General features: G+C 37.6%; 1 protein-coding gene across 2 annotated transcripts in view; it reads right to left on the reverse strand.

Moving 5' to 3' along the window:
- Positions 1-6,553: 6,553 nt before the first annotated feature.
- The window catches only part of TET2 (tet methylcytosine dioxygenase 2), a 123,590-nt gene continuing 111,174 nt past the window's right edge, over positions 6,554-18,969 (reverse strand). Inside the window, exons 9-11 of one of the 2 annotated variants that reach the window (XM_026017573.2) lie at positions 14,000-14,137; positions 11,356-11,710; positions 6,554-9,269 (exon numbers count right to left, since the gene is read on the reverse strand). In XM_026017573.2, the coding sequence (XP_025873358.1) occupies positions 7,780-9,269; positions 11,356-11,710; positions 14,000-14,137 (1,983 nt within the window). In that variant the 3' untranslated portion in view covers positions 6,554-7,779. Of the gene's footprint in view, positions 9,270-11,355; positions 11,711-13,999; positions 14,138-18,969 lie in introns of those variants that run through there. The other variant, XR_012001033.1, reaches the window with a different exon arrangement.

Here is an 18,969-nt window from a genome sequence, read left to right on the forward strand (position 1 = left end):
TTTTCCCCATGGCTATTACCTCCACATTTACTTTATTCTGTATCTCCCTCTCCCAAACAGAAGATAAGCCCCAAGAGGTTAGGGACTTACTGGTGTGCTTATTGCCAGTTGCCTAACTCCCAGAAATGTGCCTGGCACCATTTTCAGGTGTGGGAAAGGTGATCTCTAAGGTCTCATTCAAATCTGCTTATCCATGATTTTGTATAGTAAAGAAGTATTTCCTCTTTCTCCCTAATGACTTGGAAATATGTAAAATAAAGCTTCTATGGTAAAAAAAAAAATAACAGCCTCAGCTGAACTAATGAACACAATTATAATGGCTGGCTTATTTATTTAATTTATTTATTTTTTATTTTTTTAAAAAGGTTTTATTTATTCATGAGAGACAATAAGAGAGAGGCAGAGACATAGGCAGAGGGAAAAGCAGGCTCCTTGTGGGAGCCACCCAGGTGCCCAATAGCTGGCATTTTTAAAAAGTTCTTTTGTTGTACTTTAAATAAACTCATTTATTCCTCATAATAGCCATGTGAAATAGGTATTATTATTTTCATTCTCCAGATGAAGAAATTGAGGAAAAGAGAGAGAGTATTGGCCCCTAGCCTTAGGTCCCACAACTAGTAACTAGCAGAGCCAGAACTTGAACCTAGAGCTAAAGTTCTTTATAATATGTCATGGCCTAGGGAATACAAAAGTGAAATTCTTTTAAAGTTAATAAAATACAATATTTAGTGGCACCTGGGTGGCTCAGTGGTTGAGCATCTGCTTTCGGCTCAGGTCATGATCCTGGGGTCCGGGGATTGAATCCTACTTTGGACTCCTCACAGGGAGCTTGCTTCTCATTTTGTCACTGTCTCTCTAGCTTTGAGGTCCTATTGATGCTTCATGGAGAGCTTTTACACTGTTATGTAAACACATTTTGTCAGGTGAGGTAATTCCGGGCTCCTGCCCTTAGGGAGAAATGAGAGAGCCTGCAGGAGTCAGGTAAGTGAACACTGAGGTCTGGTCAGTGGACTGGACCTTCTAGCAGTAAGCAAAGGAGAGGGAGGGAGAGCCAAGATGTCCTTTGACAGGGGAATGGATAAAGAAGAGATAGTGTGTGTATATATATATATATACATATATATATATATACACACACACACACTGGAATATTCCTCAGCCATTAGAAAGGATGTATACCTACCATTTACATTACGTGGATGGAACTGAAGAGTATCATGCTGAGCGAAATAAGTTCAGTTAGAGAAGACAATTATTATATGGTTTCACTCATACATGAACTAGAAGAAGCAGCACAGAGGGTCATAGGAGAACGGAGGGAAAACTGAAAAGGAAGTTGTCAGAGAGGGAGAAAAAACCATGAGAGACTCTTAACTATAGGAAACAGAGTTGCTGGAGGGGAGGTGGGTGGAGGGATGGGGTAACTGGGTGATGGGCCTGAAGGAAAGCACTTGATGTGAGAACTGGGTGTTAAATGCAACTGTGAAACTAATGATGTCTAACTGAATTTAAATTAAAGAAAAATTTTGTGAGAATAGCTGCCTATTCTAGTTTGTGCTTAAAGCTTCACATTCTCATTAATCCTCATCACATCTCTGTGAGGGATGCATTATTTTACTCATTTTAAAAGATGAGGCTTGATGGCACACAACTTGTGAAATGCAAGGCTGGATCTCAAACCAGGTGCTGCTACTTCATTGTATTCCTTAGAGCCAAATCAAGAGCTACCCATGAGGGAAGCATTAGGGCACCACAAACGTCTTAAGTTTCAAGCAACAACATCCAGATTTCTATTTTTTTTTAAATAGTTCAATTTGCCAACATATAGCATAACACCCAGTATTCATCCCACCTAATGATTTCTATTAATGTGACTATTCTGTTGAGGCATAAAAGCAAGTGCTCAGGGCAGCCCGGGTGGCTCAGCGGTTTAGCGCCGCCTTCAGCCCAGGGTGTGATCCTGGAGACTTGGGATCGAGTCCTACATTGGGTTCCCTGTATGTAGCCTGCATCTCCCTCTGCCTGTGTCTCTGCCTCTCTCTCTCTCTCTCTCTCTCTCTCTCTCTCTCTCTCCCCCCCCCCCTTTTTGTGTCTCTCACGAATAAATAAAAATCTTCAAGAATTTGTGGGCACATTCACTGAGCACTTGACTTTTTTTTTTTAATCTAGTGATTTAAATCATCTGAATTCATTCTTATGGGGTGGGGAAAAAGTGTCTTTCTGTAACTATTTTATTCAACACCTAAGTAGAAACCTCATTTCAGTTTGATTTAAGAATTGATTAGAGAGTAAGATGTCAAATTGGATAGAGAAATTCCTTTTGAAACAGTATTAAAGGAAGCCCCAAAGAAAGCGTATTTATGGAGTGTATACATGGAGGAAAATAGCTGCGCCTTTAGGAGTGAATGTTGGATCAGACAGGGACAGAAATTTGTGAGAAATTGCTGGGTAAGAGAGAGGGAAATGTAGGCAGGTGGCTGCCGATGTGTAGGAACAAAAGTTTCTTTGTTCTTTGAAGAGTGCTGGTAACACTGAACCAATCTCTAATTGCAGTTAATTCTCTTCTGAGCATCTTTTATGAACTCTAAGAACTAGAGAGTGTGGTCTCAGGGGAGGGAGGAGGGCAGGGGAAAGCACCCCAAGGCCTGGGTAGTGAGCCCAATGACTGGCTGGTGACTATGCCTTCACCCAGCAGGCACTCTCCCCTCACATTGGCTGTGGAAAGAAAAGATGTTTCCCCGGCCTCCCTTTCTTGCTGTATTCTCCACTCCAGATGCTCTCTAACCCAACATAACCAATTAAAAATTCTCAGCACTGTGAGAAGGTCCTTGATAAAAAAGGCCTTTGCTCACGGAGACTGGTTGTCACAGCTGATGGAGTACAGAGTCAAAGAGGCAGGAAGAGGTCAAAGCTGAGCTAGAGTTATCCCAAGCAGGGGCGGGGTTGTGACAAACCAACTGGAGACTGAGGCAAGGAAGAAGTGCCGCAGTGTGACAGGGAGGCTGGGGGCCTGTCTGCCTGCCTGTAAAGTTCCTTCTTAGCAGTGTTTCCAGAGGAGGCCAGGGGCAGGAAGAACTTGACGAGTGCTGGCTCATTGGTTATGTCCAGCTTTCTCTCCCATTCCAGTCCACCTGCAGGTTCGCAGTAAGCAAGTCGGCTAGCACCTCTATTTACAGCATCACCAGCCCCTGCCTGCCTGGGCTGTATGGAGCCCTAGCAGGAGAAGCTTTTGAGTGCACAGAATCTCAAGTTCCCTCACCCTGGGCAGTGACTAGCAAATATGAAAAGTGGGAGTTTCCAAGTTTCGTCCAGAGGATGGATGGTGAAGTGAGGGTTGACAATATCCCCAGAGGGTTGAAATTAAAAAAAAAAAAAAGTAATTGGATTACTGCTTCTTACAGCAACGTTGCTTCTTCTCTTAATAACCTGGCTTTGAGCAGAGCGCTGGAGGGATCACCCAGCCAACAAACTCAAAGGTTACTAATAGGGTGGTCATTTCCTAGGCTCAGGAATAACTAAATCAAATTTGGGAGGCACTGGGCTGGCTCAGTTGGCAGAGTGTGGGACTCTTAATCTCAGGGTTGTAAGTTTGAGCCCCACACTGGGTGGAGAGATTACCTAAAAATAAAATAAAATAAATCAAATTTGGCCCAAGGTGAATAGAGTTAGAAATACAGGAAAGGGAATACCCTTAAGTTATTTCTCTGCCAATTTGGGGGTGGGAGGGCAGGTGGGAGTGGGGTGGTGGTTCAGGGTGGTGGACACCGGGCAGGTTGGAAGATTCATGTAATTGTAATTAGTAACTGTGCTTAATATGTATCTAAAAAGTGTTTCAGCAGGAGGGCATTCGTGCTGTGTGAGGGCAGATCAGTGTGAAAGAAGGGGGAGAGATGAGGACAATCCAGCTTGCGGCTCCCTGAAGCCTCGTGGCAGGGATGAGGACTGGCACATTCATCTGGTCCCTCCCAGACCACCTCTCCCCACTCCTCTTGCCTAACACTGCCTGCCTTTTTGATTGGGAAGAGGAATCTTCCTTGGGAAGAGTGAATGTGAAGAGGAGTCTGAGAACTGAGCGGGCCTTAGCTCTAAGCCATGTGAGCTCAGTCCCATGTACCTGCATCTTGAGAAGCCCTCACAGGCCACATGCCAGAAGGGACATCAGTTGGTCAACAGAAGTGTTACTGCTCCATCCCTAGTACTGACAACACACACAAAATAAACAGGCCAAAGTAAGCTGGAAAAAAAAGTTGATTATCTAGGCTATTCCGCTAGAGAAAAATTTTGACTTTAATCATCCAGATATTATTTTAGGTACAGTTTAATAAAGAACCATCTAAAGAGTATCTTTAAAAAGCAATTTCTTCTCATTCCCTTTTGCCTCATCGAAGTAACAGTAGTTCAGGCATAAACAGAAACTTCAACAAGACAATACTTAGAGTGCATTAAATAAATATAAATTTTATTAAAAACACTCACATAGCGTTATCAGGAATGATATAATAATAAACGCTTTCAAATAACCTGCATTCATAACATTACAATACTTACAGTATTTATAACCATCCTCAGGTTTTATAGACAAACCGAACATGAAAATGAAATGAAACTAAGTTTTAAAAAAGCATAGAAAAATGCACACAGAGTTCATTATCTTAGTGTCAAACTGCAAAAGTTTCCTACACAAGTTAACCACTAGCTTTAGAAGTGAACTGTATACCACTGTGCGTCAATCAAGATGAAAAATTCATTCAAGTAAAGTTGACACCACTCAGAAGCATTTTCAAGTATGGCTATATAGTTAACCTGATATTCCTATATAAGCAAATTGGAGATCTGCTTCCATTCATTCTAACTGAGGCAGGTTTGATATTTACAATTATAGATCTGATATTTACAATATGCCATTTGATTTCCTCTCCTCCTCCCTCCCTCCCTCCCTCCCTCTCTCCAGATCCCAAACTACACTTCTTGCTCTTGTTGGCCAGCAGTTTGACAAATGACAGTGGATGATAGAGAAACCAAATATTCATATAGGGACGGTTGACTCAAAATCAACAGATGTGCATGTAGTAACCAAATATTTGGGGTTAGATAATATGGTATATGCAAAATATTTAAATCATGTGTTTTGACATATGCAAAGCAAACATTTTCAAAATCTGTGTAAATTGGTCACAGCCAAAAACTGAAGGGAAATTTTTAAAAAAGACAAAAGCCATGTTATAAAGACTTGACCAGTAAAACTCAAAAGGTCTTGTTTCATTAAGAATTTATTTGAAATGTTAGTAAGCACAAATATACATAGACCAAAATGTAATCATACAATTACATGCCACACCCCTAAGTGTTCTGCTTATGTAGGGAAGTCCTCATGGACCTCTACTGTACTGGCTACAGGATAAAAAACTCACCCTTTAGAGTGTTGAAAGACTCTAGCCAACAGCCACTTGCCAAACTCCTGCCTTACAATCTTCCCTTTATCAACTCAGTGCATTCTATTTTCATGTAATTTTTTTTCCTGCTTGAAACAGTCAAAAGATTTCCCCAAACTTTTTAAATGCTTTCTTTACAATAAAAAGAGCCAACAGATTTTACAAAATTAGTTTTAGTTACATCAGGACATATACAAGTAAAATAGGAGGGATTCAAAATAAAAAGGTTAAATCCCTGAAAAAAGAATATATTTATTAACCTACAACAATTTTACATAAACACAGGTGACATGTTGGCATAAGGAGAACATGAGCTGAAATATCCCTGAATTTTTAGAACAAAAAGGTTGAAGTTCAAGTTATACTTGCTAAGAAATCAAGTATTGAAAAAAGGTATGCTTTTTTAATAATAATAATAATAATAAAAAGACTTGGAAAAAAATGATGGTACATGATGCTCTAAGCTTTCACTCTCAGTTCAATATCCTATTGCCAAACTAGTGTTGAGGTATATGACAAGTAGGAACATCACTCAAACCTTTAATGAATTCTTAGCTCACATTATGATATATTTGTAGCAGGCTGAGTAGCACCATCATGATGTGAATTCTGCTTCAAATCCATATATATATATATATATATACATATATATGTATATATTTAAATTTTTTTACAGTACTAAAATACTAAAGCATTGCATTAAAAAAGTTTTGTTTACAATTTAATTTACTTACTATACATTTCTTTCACTTCTTCTTTATACAAATTAATGATTTAAAACCACCACAGCAAACCAGCTGCCTGTTTTTTTTTTTTTTCTTTTTAATTAACAGATTCACATGGAACTAACCCTGTTTATTTCATCTTACGCAGGCATCAATCTGCTCAATCTTCCTGGAGAAGAGGACACTTAAGCTAAGAAATGACAACATCACACAATGTACAATTATCAACACAAAAGCAGACTGCCATTCAGTTTGCTGAAGAGCATACAGATCCCTAAAGTAGCATCGGCTTAAGTGAACTAGCTTTGTTAAGTCTGTAGCATGTCATTATTTATTACCTGCAGTTAAGAGGAAATTCCTAAAACTATGTATTTGAGCAATGAACTTGTCATACAATTTTGTATAAAACTGTCTTACAGTATAGCATGTGAGATGAGCACCAGAAAACATGTGTTGTGGACTAATATATTCCCTTGAATCCAGTAAGCCCCATTGTGGATTTAACTGGCTATATTAAAAATGGACACATTGCTCATCAGCAGATGCATGGCGAAAAGCAAAAATAGTTTAAAAGCTTTCCTTGTTTCCTTAAAAAAAAAAAAAATCAACTTTGCATTCTAAAATGAAAGTAAACTTTTTTTTTTTAACATCTCAGTACCTTAGCATTGTTCAAGTTGTCAAAGCTTAGGTAGACAAAGTGCTTCTAAAACACCATTTAAAATATTTATACATATACGTGTGTGCACATATACATATGTGTATATATATATGTACATATATACGTTTATTGTCCTACAAGGACTTCACTGGATGAGCAAAATCCAGAGGCCTTTAAATGTCCACATTTTTTTTTAAAAAAAAAAACCTCGTGTAAGAATAGGTAATTATGCTAAAAACTTGAATGAAAAGGTACCCCTATTATTCAAGGGCCTTGGAGTACACTGATAGCATCTTGATGATACAAGGCATTAAATTTTTAATTGTTAAAGACACCATTTTCTTAGCACCATTTCTTAGAACATCCAAACAAATTCAGTGTTTTGCTGTCTATTCATTTATGCTTCCTGTAGCTATTTTGATAAATAAAAGTTAATATTAAGATTACAGTAAAAACTGCATGTTAAAAAGCCATAATTCCAGTATTTCAGTACATTGTATATTCAGCACCAGATGGTATTTTAAAATTCCTGCCACTGTAATACTACAGTACTTGTTTGACTTGTGTTCCATGACTATGCAAACTTGGTATTATTGAAAGTGGTCACAGATGTGTAGAGTTGTAAGGGGGAGAAAAATCACATTTACATATCCTCTCGTCCAATAATAGAACCAGTGTTTAAAAATGTAAATTGTGGAACACTTTCTTCCCCACCTTCTTTTTGCATAGAATGCTTTGGTCTTTTGCCTAGATGCCATCTGTGACCACTTAGGAGTCAGTGGAAATTAAGTGCAATGGTAAGATGACCTCTTTTTTTGCTGGTGAGCTGAGGTTCTTCCCACCACATTTGTCATGAATCCTGTGTCCTTTCCCCACTGCCCCCGTCATTGAGAACTATACTACAGACAGGTTGGTTGGTTGGTTGTGGTCTTTTTAAATGAGGTACCCACTACAAGGGGCGACATCATATGTATCTGTTGTAAGGCCCTGTGACCCGAGTGAAGGCATATGGAGATGTAGTTACTGTGGAGTCTGTGGTCACGGACATGGTCCTTTCAGCAAGGGACTTGATAAAGCGCAGGTAAGTGGGCTCGGAAGGTTCATGCGGCTCAGTGGGCTCCCGTTTCACTTTTTTGCCATGGGTTTTCTGAGGCACATAGTCCGGGCCATACTTCTCACACTCTTCCTCTTTCTCTCGGGCTTTTTCAGCCATTTTGGCTTCCCAGAGTGCCAAGCCATGTTTTGGCTCATTCATGCTCTTATGCTGGTAAAAGACAAGTGAGATCCTGGTGGGGTGATTCCTATTGGGATTCTTTAAAGGGGTTGTGGCGTGAAGCTCACGCTTGGCACACTCAATGAGAATTGACCCATGAGTTGGAGCCACAGCCACTCCTCCAATGTCAGGATCTAGAAAGCTCTGTTCACTGTCTGACCAGACTTCATCATTGTCCTCGGCAGCAGAAGGCTGCTTCTCCTGGTTACCAGCATCCTGTAATTTGTGTAAGCCTTCTTGGACAGAAGCAGTTCTATCATGGTTAAGACCTGGAAGCATCTTAGATAACCCATTAGCTGGGTGGGAAAGCATGTCATTTTCCTTGTTTTGGAGATGCAGGGCATGAAGAGAGCTGTTGAACATGCCTGGAGCTGCACCATAGTTATGGATTATATGAGAAGATGGGGGATGTTCACCATTCTTATAGTCTATGTTTGAGTTGCTCAAATTGGTTGGTAATCTAGAGGCGGCTCCCATGAAGTGGCCATCCATCTCATGAGTGGAATAAGGAGGAAATGTCCCTACATGGTGTACATTTGTTTTAATAGTACAACTGCTGAAGGCGTCTCCCTGTATATTTTGGTTTCCATAACCTAAGTACTTAGAAGAAAAACTCTGGCTATTTCCGAACCTCGGCTGGTAAAGTGTATGGATGGGTGGTAAATTTAATTTAGAGAGAGGGTCTTGGTTTGGATACCTGTATAGATCCATGGGCTGAGACTGGGGAGAGTAGGAACCCAGATATGGGGAGCAGTTGTCCACTGATACATTTCCATTGCATTGATATGCTGGATACTGGTTATTCTGATTTAAAAGCCCAGTGTAGGGATTCATGGGGTTAGAAGAATTCAAATAAGAACCTGTAGCTTGGGATGAGGTGGAATAGAGGTTCATAGGGCTGGCGCCTCCATAAATATCTGAAGTGTGTGAAGAGCTCGGATAAGCTTGGATAACTGGATTGGGCCGTCTCATGTATAGATTGGCAGATCCAGAGGAAGAGTAGGAGTTGACCGACTCTGACTGAGAGTTATTTGTCATGGGGTGATGCTGTTGTTGCTGCTGCTGTTGTTGCTGCTGCTGCTGGGGTGGCTGCTTCTGGGGCTGTGGAGGTTGCTTCTGCAGGGGTGGGGGCGGGGGCTGCTGGGACTGCTGCATGACTGGTCCTGAAAGTCGCAAAAGTTCTGTGGACAGGATGAGAAAGCCCGCAAATATGTCTGATTATTATCATATAGAAGCTAGTGAGGATGCTTAAATGTATGTGAGAACCCCCACTAAGATTATACCCATTAAATGAGGACAAGAGCAAAGTCAGGGTGCTGACCCTGTCCTGCATAATTTTTTGTCTAAAGTGTTAGGTTAAATAGTAGATCTCTACGACAGTGCAACTTGGGAATGTAACAAATGTCCAAAACTGTTTCACTGAGAGCATCATGTTTTCTGGAGCTTCCATGTATCTGGCCATTCCAGATTCTACCTGACGTGGCCTTCTCCCTCCACCCTGTCTCCCTGCCCTCCATTGGCACAGTCCTCAAGGAAGTCTTCTATGATTTCATCTTCTAGTGCATGTATAATACCCACCTCACACACAGGTCAGATAGAGCAAAGCTCCCTAATGTACTGTAATTACGCATTGTTAGTCCTCTTCTGCTAGTGCAAAGCAACTCCTTGAAGGAAGGGACCAGGTCTTATTTTACTTTATTTATCCATTGCCTGGCATGCAATAAAATTTGTTAAATAGTTGGCAGTAGCATAATACTTGTTACAGAAGATTCAGCAATGCTACGAGAAAAAGTGTGACATTCATTTAAACACTCAACGCACATCTTATATATAACTGGCAAACCCTATTTATACAGTTGTCAATAAAACTTTAAAGAAATTTTCAGCTTTGTAAGTTAAAAATTTTAAAGTCGTACTTTTATTTCATGACCTCACTTAAAAATCTATGTATGAGAAAAAAACAAGTAAATGGAACTGTAATGGCAGCCCTGAGAATTGAAACGATTATTACAGAAACCAGTTAGAAAAGACTGGAGGCAAATTTCTAATCCAATTATACTTTGCAGCTAATTTAAAGGAGAGATTAAGGAGTAAACAGGATTTACTTCTCTTAGTGTTAGTCAACCCATCCACAGATTTTTATTAAGTATCTTCAGCATATTATTTGAAATTACTTAGTTTCTTAAGGTTTTGAAATGAGTTGGTAGGGAAATTTGACTTTATGAAGTGTAGATGGTTGGTTCTAAGCAAATTGGTAGACTAAACTTAAAAGATACATATTTTTCTTTTCTTAATGGCCAGGCCAAAACCATCTGTAAAATGTGGATATGGACATTATACTGCATGGCTTTTTATAGCAATTAACTGAAGACATAAACAAGGGGATTTGAAAAGAAAGTATCAACTTAGTACTGATTAAATAATGCTCTATTACTACTTGCACAGATGTGATCTGTTTGGATGAGTAAAAGCTTTAGAAGATAACTACTCCTCAACTCAGACTTAATATGGCTAAGGAAAGGTATCTTATTCCCCTGTCCCATAAATGCTATTTTCAAACCTCCTATTTCAACAAATAGTATTGTTTTGGTTATCTAGGCATAAAATGTTGAAGTCAGTCTTAAATTTTTCTTTCTTTGTTCCAATGTTTTGTCATCAATGTATTGAGAATCATTTTAGGAACAATTGCTACCCCCTACCCCCCCCCCCCTTTTTTTTAAGATTTTATTTACTTATGCATGAGAGACAGTGAGAGACATACGCAGAGGAAGAAGAAAGCTCACCTCAAGAAGCCCAATGCAGGACTTGATCCCAGCACTCCAGGATCATGCCCTGGGCCGAAGGCAGGCGCCAAACCTCTGAGCCACCCAGATGTCCCCCTTCCATCATTTTTTGGCTAAATCTTCACTGCTACCACCCAAACCCAAGCTTTTCTTACCATACTCTTGGATTGCATCTGTCTCCAAACTCATAGCTCCTCTGTCTCTAATTTGGCCTCCCTGCCACTGCTAGATTAACATTAATTTCACCATATCATAAAACTTTGCTATTTATTATAGACTAGAATCCAAACTTCTCCAACAAGCTGGGGCTGAAGGTGCAATATCTCATTACCATCTCCAAGATCAAAGCTTGGCCCTTGGGACTTCAGGGAAGATTCTGGTATAAAACTAAGAATGTGACTGAATATAATTGGCCAAAAATAAAGATATTCATTTTTTTAACATAACTTTCAGAAAACAAAGATTTACAATACTTTATATTTACCTGCCAACTGTTTAGCCTGGCTTGCATTTTCAGTCTGTTTTGTACGAGATGAAGCTGACTTTTCCTTTTCATTCTTATTTGTGTTGTTCTCCAGAGAGGAAAGCTTTTCAGCTGCAGCTTTCTTGGCTTCTAGTTTCCTTTGTCGGCATGTCTTGACTGGCTCTGCTAACATCCTGACTTTCCGCCGAAAAGAACTCAGAACCTGAATGGCACCATTTTGTTTCTTCTTCTCTTGAGCTTCGACACTCCCAAACTCATCCACATCAGAGACTTTGTAGAGAGGCAGAACATGGAGCTGCTCATCCTCAGGTTTTCCTCCGATTTCTCGATTGTCTTCTCTAGTGAGGGTGCATACCTAGCAGGGAAATAAAACAGTACAGCCTCAGTTTCAGTCCAAAAGAAATGTGTGTGTGTGTGTGTGTGTATCTTTCTCCCTCTCAGTATTTAGATACCCGGTGGTGGTCTCTTGGACCAGATTAGTGACATGCCTATTACCATGAACCAAGTCTGTCTGTTATTGAGGGAGATTGCATCAAAATGGTGCAGGGAGACAGAGAAGTCCATGTTGTTTTTCTTTTTTTCTTTTCTTTTTTTGAGTCCATCAGGAAATGTTACCTATGTTGACTTTGTTCTTTACATATATTTCTGATTCTAAGGAAAGAAGTGTCACCCACCAAAATGAAGCAATTGCCTACTTTTCACACGTAGAAATAGATGTGAGAGATGTGAAGCCTCTTCAAAAAGTGGCTAAAAGTTTCTTCCTTTCTCTCGTTTCTCTTCTAAGCTATCGCAACATACAAGGGGCTATTCTGAAAGGGGAAAAGTCTACTCCTCTTGCTTTGCTAATTTAATGGTACTTTTTCTCTTTTGTTAACCACAGTCATATTGGTGTTGGCAAGAGATTATTTGTTGGCTTTTAGCATTTAGAAAAAATGTGATCATGATTATTTAAAATGCACGTAATACATAAAATCATCGGAAGATACTCTTGAATGCGATCATAACAGACTTACCTTGATAGATAACAGATGGTACTAAATGAGTTTTTCACTGCCTATACAAAAAGACTTCCAAATCCACCTCTCTGAGCACTTGCCACCTTTTCCCTCATGTTTATCCCTATTCTGTTCTTACCTAGTGCTGCTTTCCTTTGTACCTCATGGAAACTGTGACCTATCACAGGAAAAGTCCTCTTTACACAAAACCTTTCTTGTCTCTGTCTTGTCTACTCTCCATCACCTTGCTAGAGTGAAACATGGTTACTTTTAGGACCTACTATGGCTCTGATTATCATTTTTTCTTCCTAGAATCTAGCCTAGCCTCCTAATAGTGAGCAAGTGCTCAATATACAATTAGTGATGATTTTAGATATTATGGACAAGAAGCCTTGTGCTGGTCCTCCTGGATCAGAAATCCACAAGCTAATCTGCCACACAGCCAGTTTTTGCATGGCCAGTGAACTAAGAATGTTTTTTGCCTTTTTAATAAAAAAACAAAAACAAAGAATGTGACAGAGACCCTATGTGGCCTGTGAAGTCTAAAATATTTCCTATCTCGCCTTTAATACAAAAATTTTCTGACCTCTGCTCTAGACCATTAAACCAATACCTTTTCTGCTTCTCAAAAACTTCATACTATGTTCCATAAATTACTTCCTCTATTGCTTACCGCCTCCCTGGATTCTTCTCTAACCTAGACTATGGCTTTGGTCTCTGTATTCTGTTTTTCATCTTAAGTCTCATTGGTCATCTTCCTCAACTATACATATATCCATGTTAATGACTCATTAGGTGGATTAATTTATAATTTCTTCACGTGAACTTTTTTTTTTTTAGACCGCCAATGTTTATTATATACTAAAATTCAGCATATTTAGAAAACTCTTCCATGGATGCCCAAGAAGACTGAATGTTCACTGTAGTATTGTTAGTGGTGACAAAAAATGGATACAAATATAATTTTATCAGTAGGAAAATGGATTTATATATTGTGTAGTATATTCATGCAATGAAATACCACACATTAGTTTTAAAAACCAGAGTTACATGTATTGATATAGTTTATCTTGCTACATGGAAGGCTACACCATAGACTCAGTTTTGAACACTGCTCCACCCTAAGACCATATTCATTTTGCCCACTTACCAAAACCTCCAATTATATGGGCCAATCCACTTTACCCACTATACTATGTAGTTCTTTTGTACTTTGAATTTTCTATAGTAGTTACTATGCCATGGATGATATGCTTTTCATTTGTACTTCTCTCAGCAAGTGGTCTGGCACCTTGGCTTGTATGTGGCTTTTTACTTTACTGATTATAACCTAACAGATACCTGACACTGAATTTTGAAAGAACTTTTGGCAGCTAATGGTAGCTGGCAATGCATAGTTGCTGGTTTAGCTCTGCACCAACATTTACATGATTTTCATGTACTTCTCAACAGATTTCCAATAATGTGCCAACCTGTTATGAGAGTACTAGATATGCCAAACAAGGTCACCTTTACAACAGCAATTCATTCATGAAAACACTTGTGCAATGACATCTACAGAGAACATACTCCTCTCCTCGCACACTGCTACCTTCCAGCCTTCCAGTCTTTAACAGGATGTGCTGCTAACCTGACTATACCTCACTTACCAATGTGCTGCCATTCTGCATGTTATGCAAGTCCCTATGGGCATGAGCACAGAAGTCCAAACATGCAGTGACCCCTGAGAATGGACGGCCTTCCTTCAGACCTAGTCGGCACTCTGGTGCTCTGTGTTCATATTCAATCTGAAAAATAAAAGCATGTGTGTGAATGTAAGTACTTAGGCATTTGAACTTCTTAGGCATACATTTGAGGAAAAAAAGTGTAAGACCTCTAAACTGAACAGGTCAGAAAGACTCTCGTAGTATTTAGGCTATTTAGAACTTAAAAAATGTTGCATATTTTATATCCAGAAATACAATGGGATGACACAAAACAAACTATCTTGATATGGTAAAGTTTTTATCTTACAGTTTTGAGGTATATTTGACATACATTAAACAGCATATATTTAAAGCGTACTATTTGATTAGTTTTGACATGCATATATGCAAAACCATTGCAACAATCAAAATAATGTACATATCCATCATTCCCAAAAGTTTCCTCCTTCCCCTTTTAATTTATGTTACTTCCTTTGTTCCCAGGAAACTACTGACCTGCTTTCTGTCACTACAGATTACTTTGCATTTTCTATAATTTTATAATAAATGGATATGTTTTAATTTTTATATATGGTATAAGATTAAGGGTTAGGATTAATTTTTTTCCATATGGCTACCCAACTGTTTGAACCCCACTTGACAAAAAGATTAACCGTTGCCAATAAATTGCCTTCATTGAAAATAAATTGATTGTGCATGCTGGATATATGTATGAACTTTCTATTCTGATCTTTTGATATATAATGGTGTGTTGGTTTGTGTGTGTGTGTGTATGCCAAGATCACTGTCTTGATTACTAGTAAATATAGAACTTTAGTAATCTTGAAATCAGGGAGTAGAATCTTCAAATTCTGATCTTTTTGAAAATTCTTTGACTATTCCAGGTCCTTTGTATTTCTCTCTGTGTATATTTTAGAATCACCTTCTCAATTCCTTCAAAATACTTGGTAACATTTTGATAGGTTATGTACTGAATCCATTGATTGATTTAGGGAAAACTGACATCTTAAAAATATTTAGTCCTGTGTTCCATAAACATGGTGTATATTTCTAGTTTGGGTCTTTTTAAACTTCAGCAATGTTGTTTAGTTTTCAGTGCACAGGTCTTGTACGTTTCTGTCAAATGTCAAATTCTTATGCCTAAGAATCTTATATTTTTATGCTATTTGCTATTGGTTTTCACTACAATTTTTGTCTATTGCTAATATATAGAAATGCAATTGATTTTTTTATTTTGCAACTTTGCCAAGCCATTTATTAGTACTAGGAGTTTTTTGGTTGATTCTTTGGGTCTTCTCATATAGATAAGCATGTGTCTGCATATTAGGACACTTTCACTTCTTCCTACTCATTCTGTATGCTTCTTGTTTTTTTTTCTTGCCTATTGCCCTAAAATTGTCAGTTAGATGTTAATAGAAGTGGTAAAATGGCTGTCCTTGTCTTGTTTCTAGTCTTAGGAGTAAAGCTTTCATTGTTTCACTATTAAGTATGAAGTTACCTTTCGGTTTTTCAGTTATGCCCCTTATCAGGCTGAGAAAGTTCTGTTCTATGGATGTTGAATATTGCTAAATGCTTTTTCCTCTCTCTATTGAGACAATTATATTTTCCCCATTAAGTTGACTAATATGGTGAATCACATTGATTTTTGAATGTTAAACAAAGCAAGCATTCCTGAAATAAAATCATTTGGTCATGATGTATTATCCCTTTTACACACTGTTGTGTCTAATTGCTAAAATTTTGCTAAGAATTTGCTCATCAATATTTATGGAGAACACTGGACTATAGCCTTTCTTTAATGCTTTTGTCTAGTTCTAGTATCAGGATATTTGCAGCTTCATAAAATGAGTTGGGAAGTTTACGCCTTTTTTATTTTCTAGAAGTTTCCATTGAATTATTATTATTTCTTCCTTAAATAATGAGTCAAATTTGGAAAGGAAAATAATCTGGGCATGGAGTTTTTAGGAAAGTTTTAAACTACAAATTCAATGACTTTAATACATATAGAATGACTTAATAGTATTTATTTTTTCTTTAGTAAAGTTTTGGTAATGTGTGTGTTTAAAGATATTAATTAATTAATTGATTAATTATTGAGAGAGATCTTGAGAGGGGAGAGGGAATCCCAAGCAGACTCTCTGTGCTGAGCATGGAGCCCAATGTGGGGCTCGATCTCATGACTTGAGCTGAAATTGAGAGTTGGACACTTAACCAACTGAGCCACTCTAGCACTCTCATAATGTGTCTTTTAAGTACTTTGCCCATTCCATCTGAATTGTTGAATTTACTGGCATAAAGCTTTATTACTCCTTTAATGTCAGGAAGGTCTGTAGTGATGTAGGATCTCTAGACCCTGGCAATTTGTGCCTTCTCCTTTTTCCTAGCAGACTAGAAGTACCAGCTTTGGTTTCACTGATTTATTCTCTTGTTTTCTGTATTTCATTTCATTCATTTAGTTTTTCCTTCCTTCTACCATTTAGGGCTCAAATTGCTCTCCTTTTGCAAGTTTCTTAGAGTAGAATTCTAGGTCGTTAATTTGAGACTTTATAATTTTCTAACAATTGTTCAGTACTATAAATGTCTCTTTAAGCAAGGCATAATAGCTTAGAGATATTAATATCTCAACAACAACATAATAGCTTAGCTGAATCCTGCAAATTTTAATGTCATGTCTTCATTTTCATTCAGTTCGAAATACTTTCTAATTTCCCTTCTGATTTATTCTTTGACTCATAAATCATTTAGAAATATGTTGCTCAGTTTCCAGATACTTGGAGACTTTGTGGATATCCTGGTACAGATTTTTGCTTTTAATTTTGTTTTACTGTGGCTAAAGAACATATTCTGAAATTTTAATACTTATTGATAGTTGTTTTATGACCCAATATATAATTTATATTGATAAATCATCCTTGTACACTTGAAAATAATGTTAATTCTGTTGTTGGGTAGGGACTTTTATACTTGGTTAAAAGTGCTGTTCAAGTATTCTGTCTCCTTACTCATTTTGTACTTGTTCTAACAGTTGAGAGAGATGTATTGAAATCTCTGACTATAATTGCAGATTCATTTCTTTTCATAGTTCTATCAGCTTTAATAAAATGTGAAGTGCCATTATTAGATGCATACATAGGATTATCATGTTCTTTTGATGAACCAACCTTTTTATTATTATTAAATTATCCTCTTATAGTCTATAATATTATTTGCTATGAAATCTACTTTGCTATATTAATATGATCATTCCAGCTTTCCTTTGATATTAGCATGATATTTCTTGGTTCTTGCTTCTTTCAGTATCACAGTTGTTCAATATCAATGTGATTATTTGGTATCACAAACTCTGCCTTTTAATTGGGAGTGTTAAAAGCCATTTACATTTAATGTAGTTTTTTTCATATGGTTGGGATTAAATATACCATCTTGCTATTTGTTATGCAGATATATACATATATATGTATATATGTTTTTCCTGCTATTTGTTAATATATTTGTCTTATCTTTGTTCCATATTCCTTTTAAGAACTTTTTGGGGCAGCCTGGGTAGCTCAGTGGTTTAGCACCACCTTCAGGCCAGGGCATGATCCTGGAGACCCGGGATTGAGTCCCACGTCAGGTTCCCTGCATGGAGTCTGCTTCTCCCTCTGCCTGTGTCTCTGCCTCTCTCATGAATAAATAAAGAAAATCTAAAAAAAAAAAAAAGACATTTTTGGATTGATTCCATTTTATCTCTTTACTGATGGATTAGCTATACACGCCCTCTCTCCCCTACAGTGGCTGGTTGCTTGAAGGTTTGCAGTATATTGTCACTTCTCACAGTCTACATTCAAGAAATATGATACCACTGTATATATGACCTTACAAGAGAGACTTCCAATTCCCCAGCCTCTGTGCTGCTTCTACATGTTATACACCTCAAAGTGCATTGGCTTTTAAATAGCAAACTACCATTTTTTAAGGAGATTTTTAAAATAAGGGAAAAGGTTTTTTATTCACCTATTATTTACAATGTTTTCCATTCCTTTTTGTCAATACAGATTTCTATCTGGTATCATTTTCTTTCTGCTGGAGGGCTTCCTTTAACATTTTTAAAGTGTTAGTCTCCTGATGGCAAATTATATCAGCTTTTGAATTTCAAAAGAAATATTTTGTCTTTACTTTTGAGAGTTGTTTTTACTGGGTAGAGATTTCTAGGTTGACAGTTTTTTTCTCTGTCAGTATTTTAAATGTGTTTCTCCTTTTTTTTTTTTTCTCTTTCAGTGCTTTCAACATGTTTCTCCTCTATTTTCTTTTTTCTCTGATGTGAAGCTCACATTAGCAATAAGACTTACTATAAAATCAAGGAACAAGGCAAGGGAAGAGTATTTAGATATGAGAAATAAGGATAATATATTCAGTTTGGGGAAGAGACAAATAAAATGGTAGGTTTTGATAGCACCCATAACCTTAACAGTTCTTCCCATGTACTGTGTGGGAAGATCACATGGCTTTTGTTTTGATATCTAAACCATATTAAGACATATGGATGATCATTGCCTATAGTACCTACCTTGCAATATAAAAAACACCTTATCCATTCACAGTCACTGATTGATTTAATTTATATAGACATCTATTTTTTATTTTTATTTTTTCCTTTTCAATTTCTTATTTAAATTCTAGTTAATATAGATGGTAAAATTGGTTTCAGGGGTAGAATTTAGTGACTCATCACCTACATATAACATCCAGAGCTCATCACAAGTGCCCTCCTTAATACCCATTACCCATTTAGTTGACCTCCCTCCATCAACTCTGTTTATTCTCTATAGTTAAAAGTCTCTTAGAGTTTGCTTCCCTCTCTTTCCTCCCCCTTCCCATATGTTCATTCATTTTGTTTTTCAAATTCCACATATGAGTGAAATCATATGGTA

This window comes from Vulpes vulpes, chromosome 4 (genome assembly GCF_048418805.1).
Source record: "Vulpes vulpes isolate BD-2025 chromosome 4, VulVul3, whole genome shotgun sequence".
Taxonomy (NCBI): Eukaryota; Metazoa; Chordata; class Mammalia; order Carnivora; family Canidae; genus Vulpes; species Vulpes vulpes.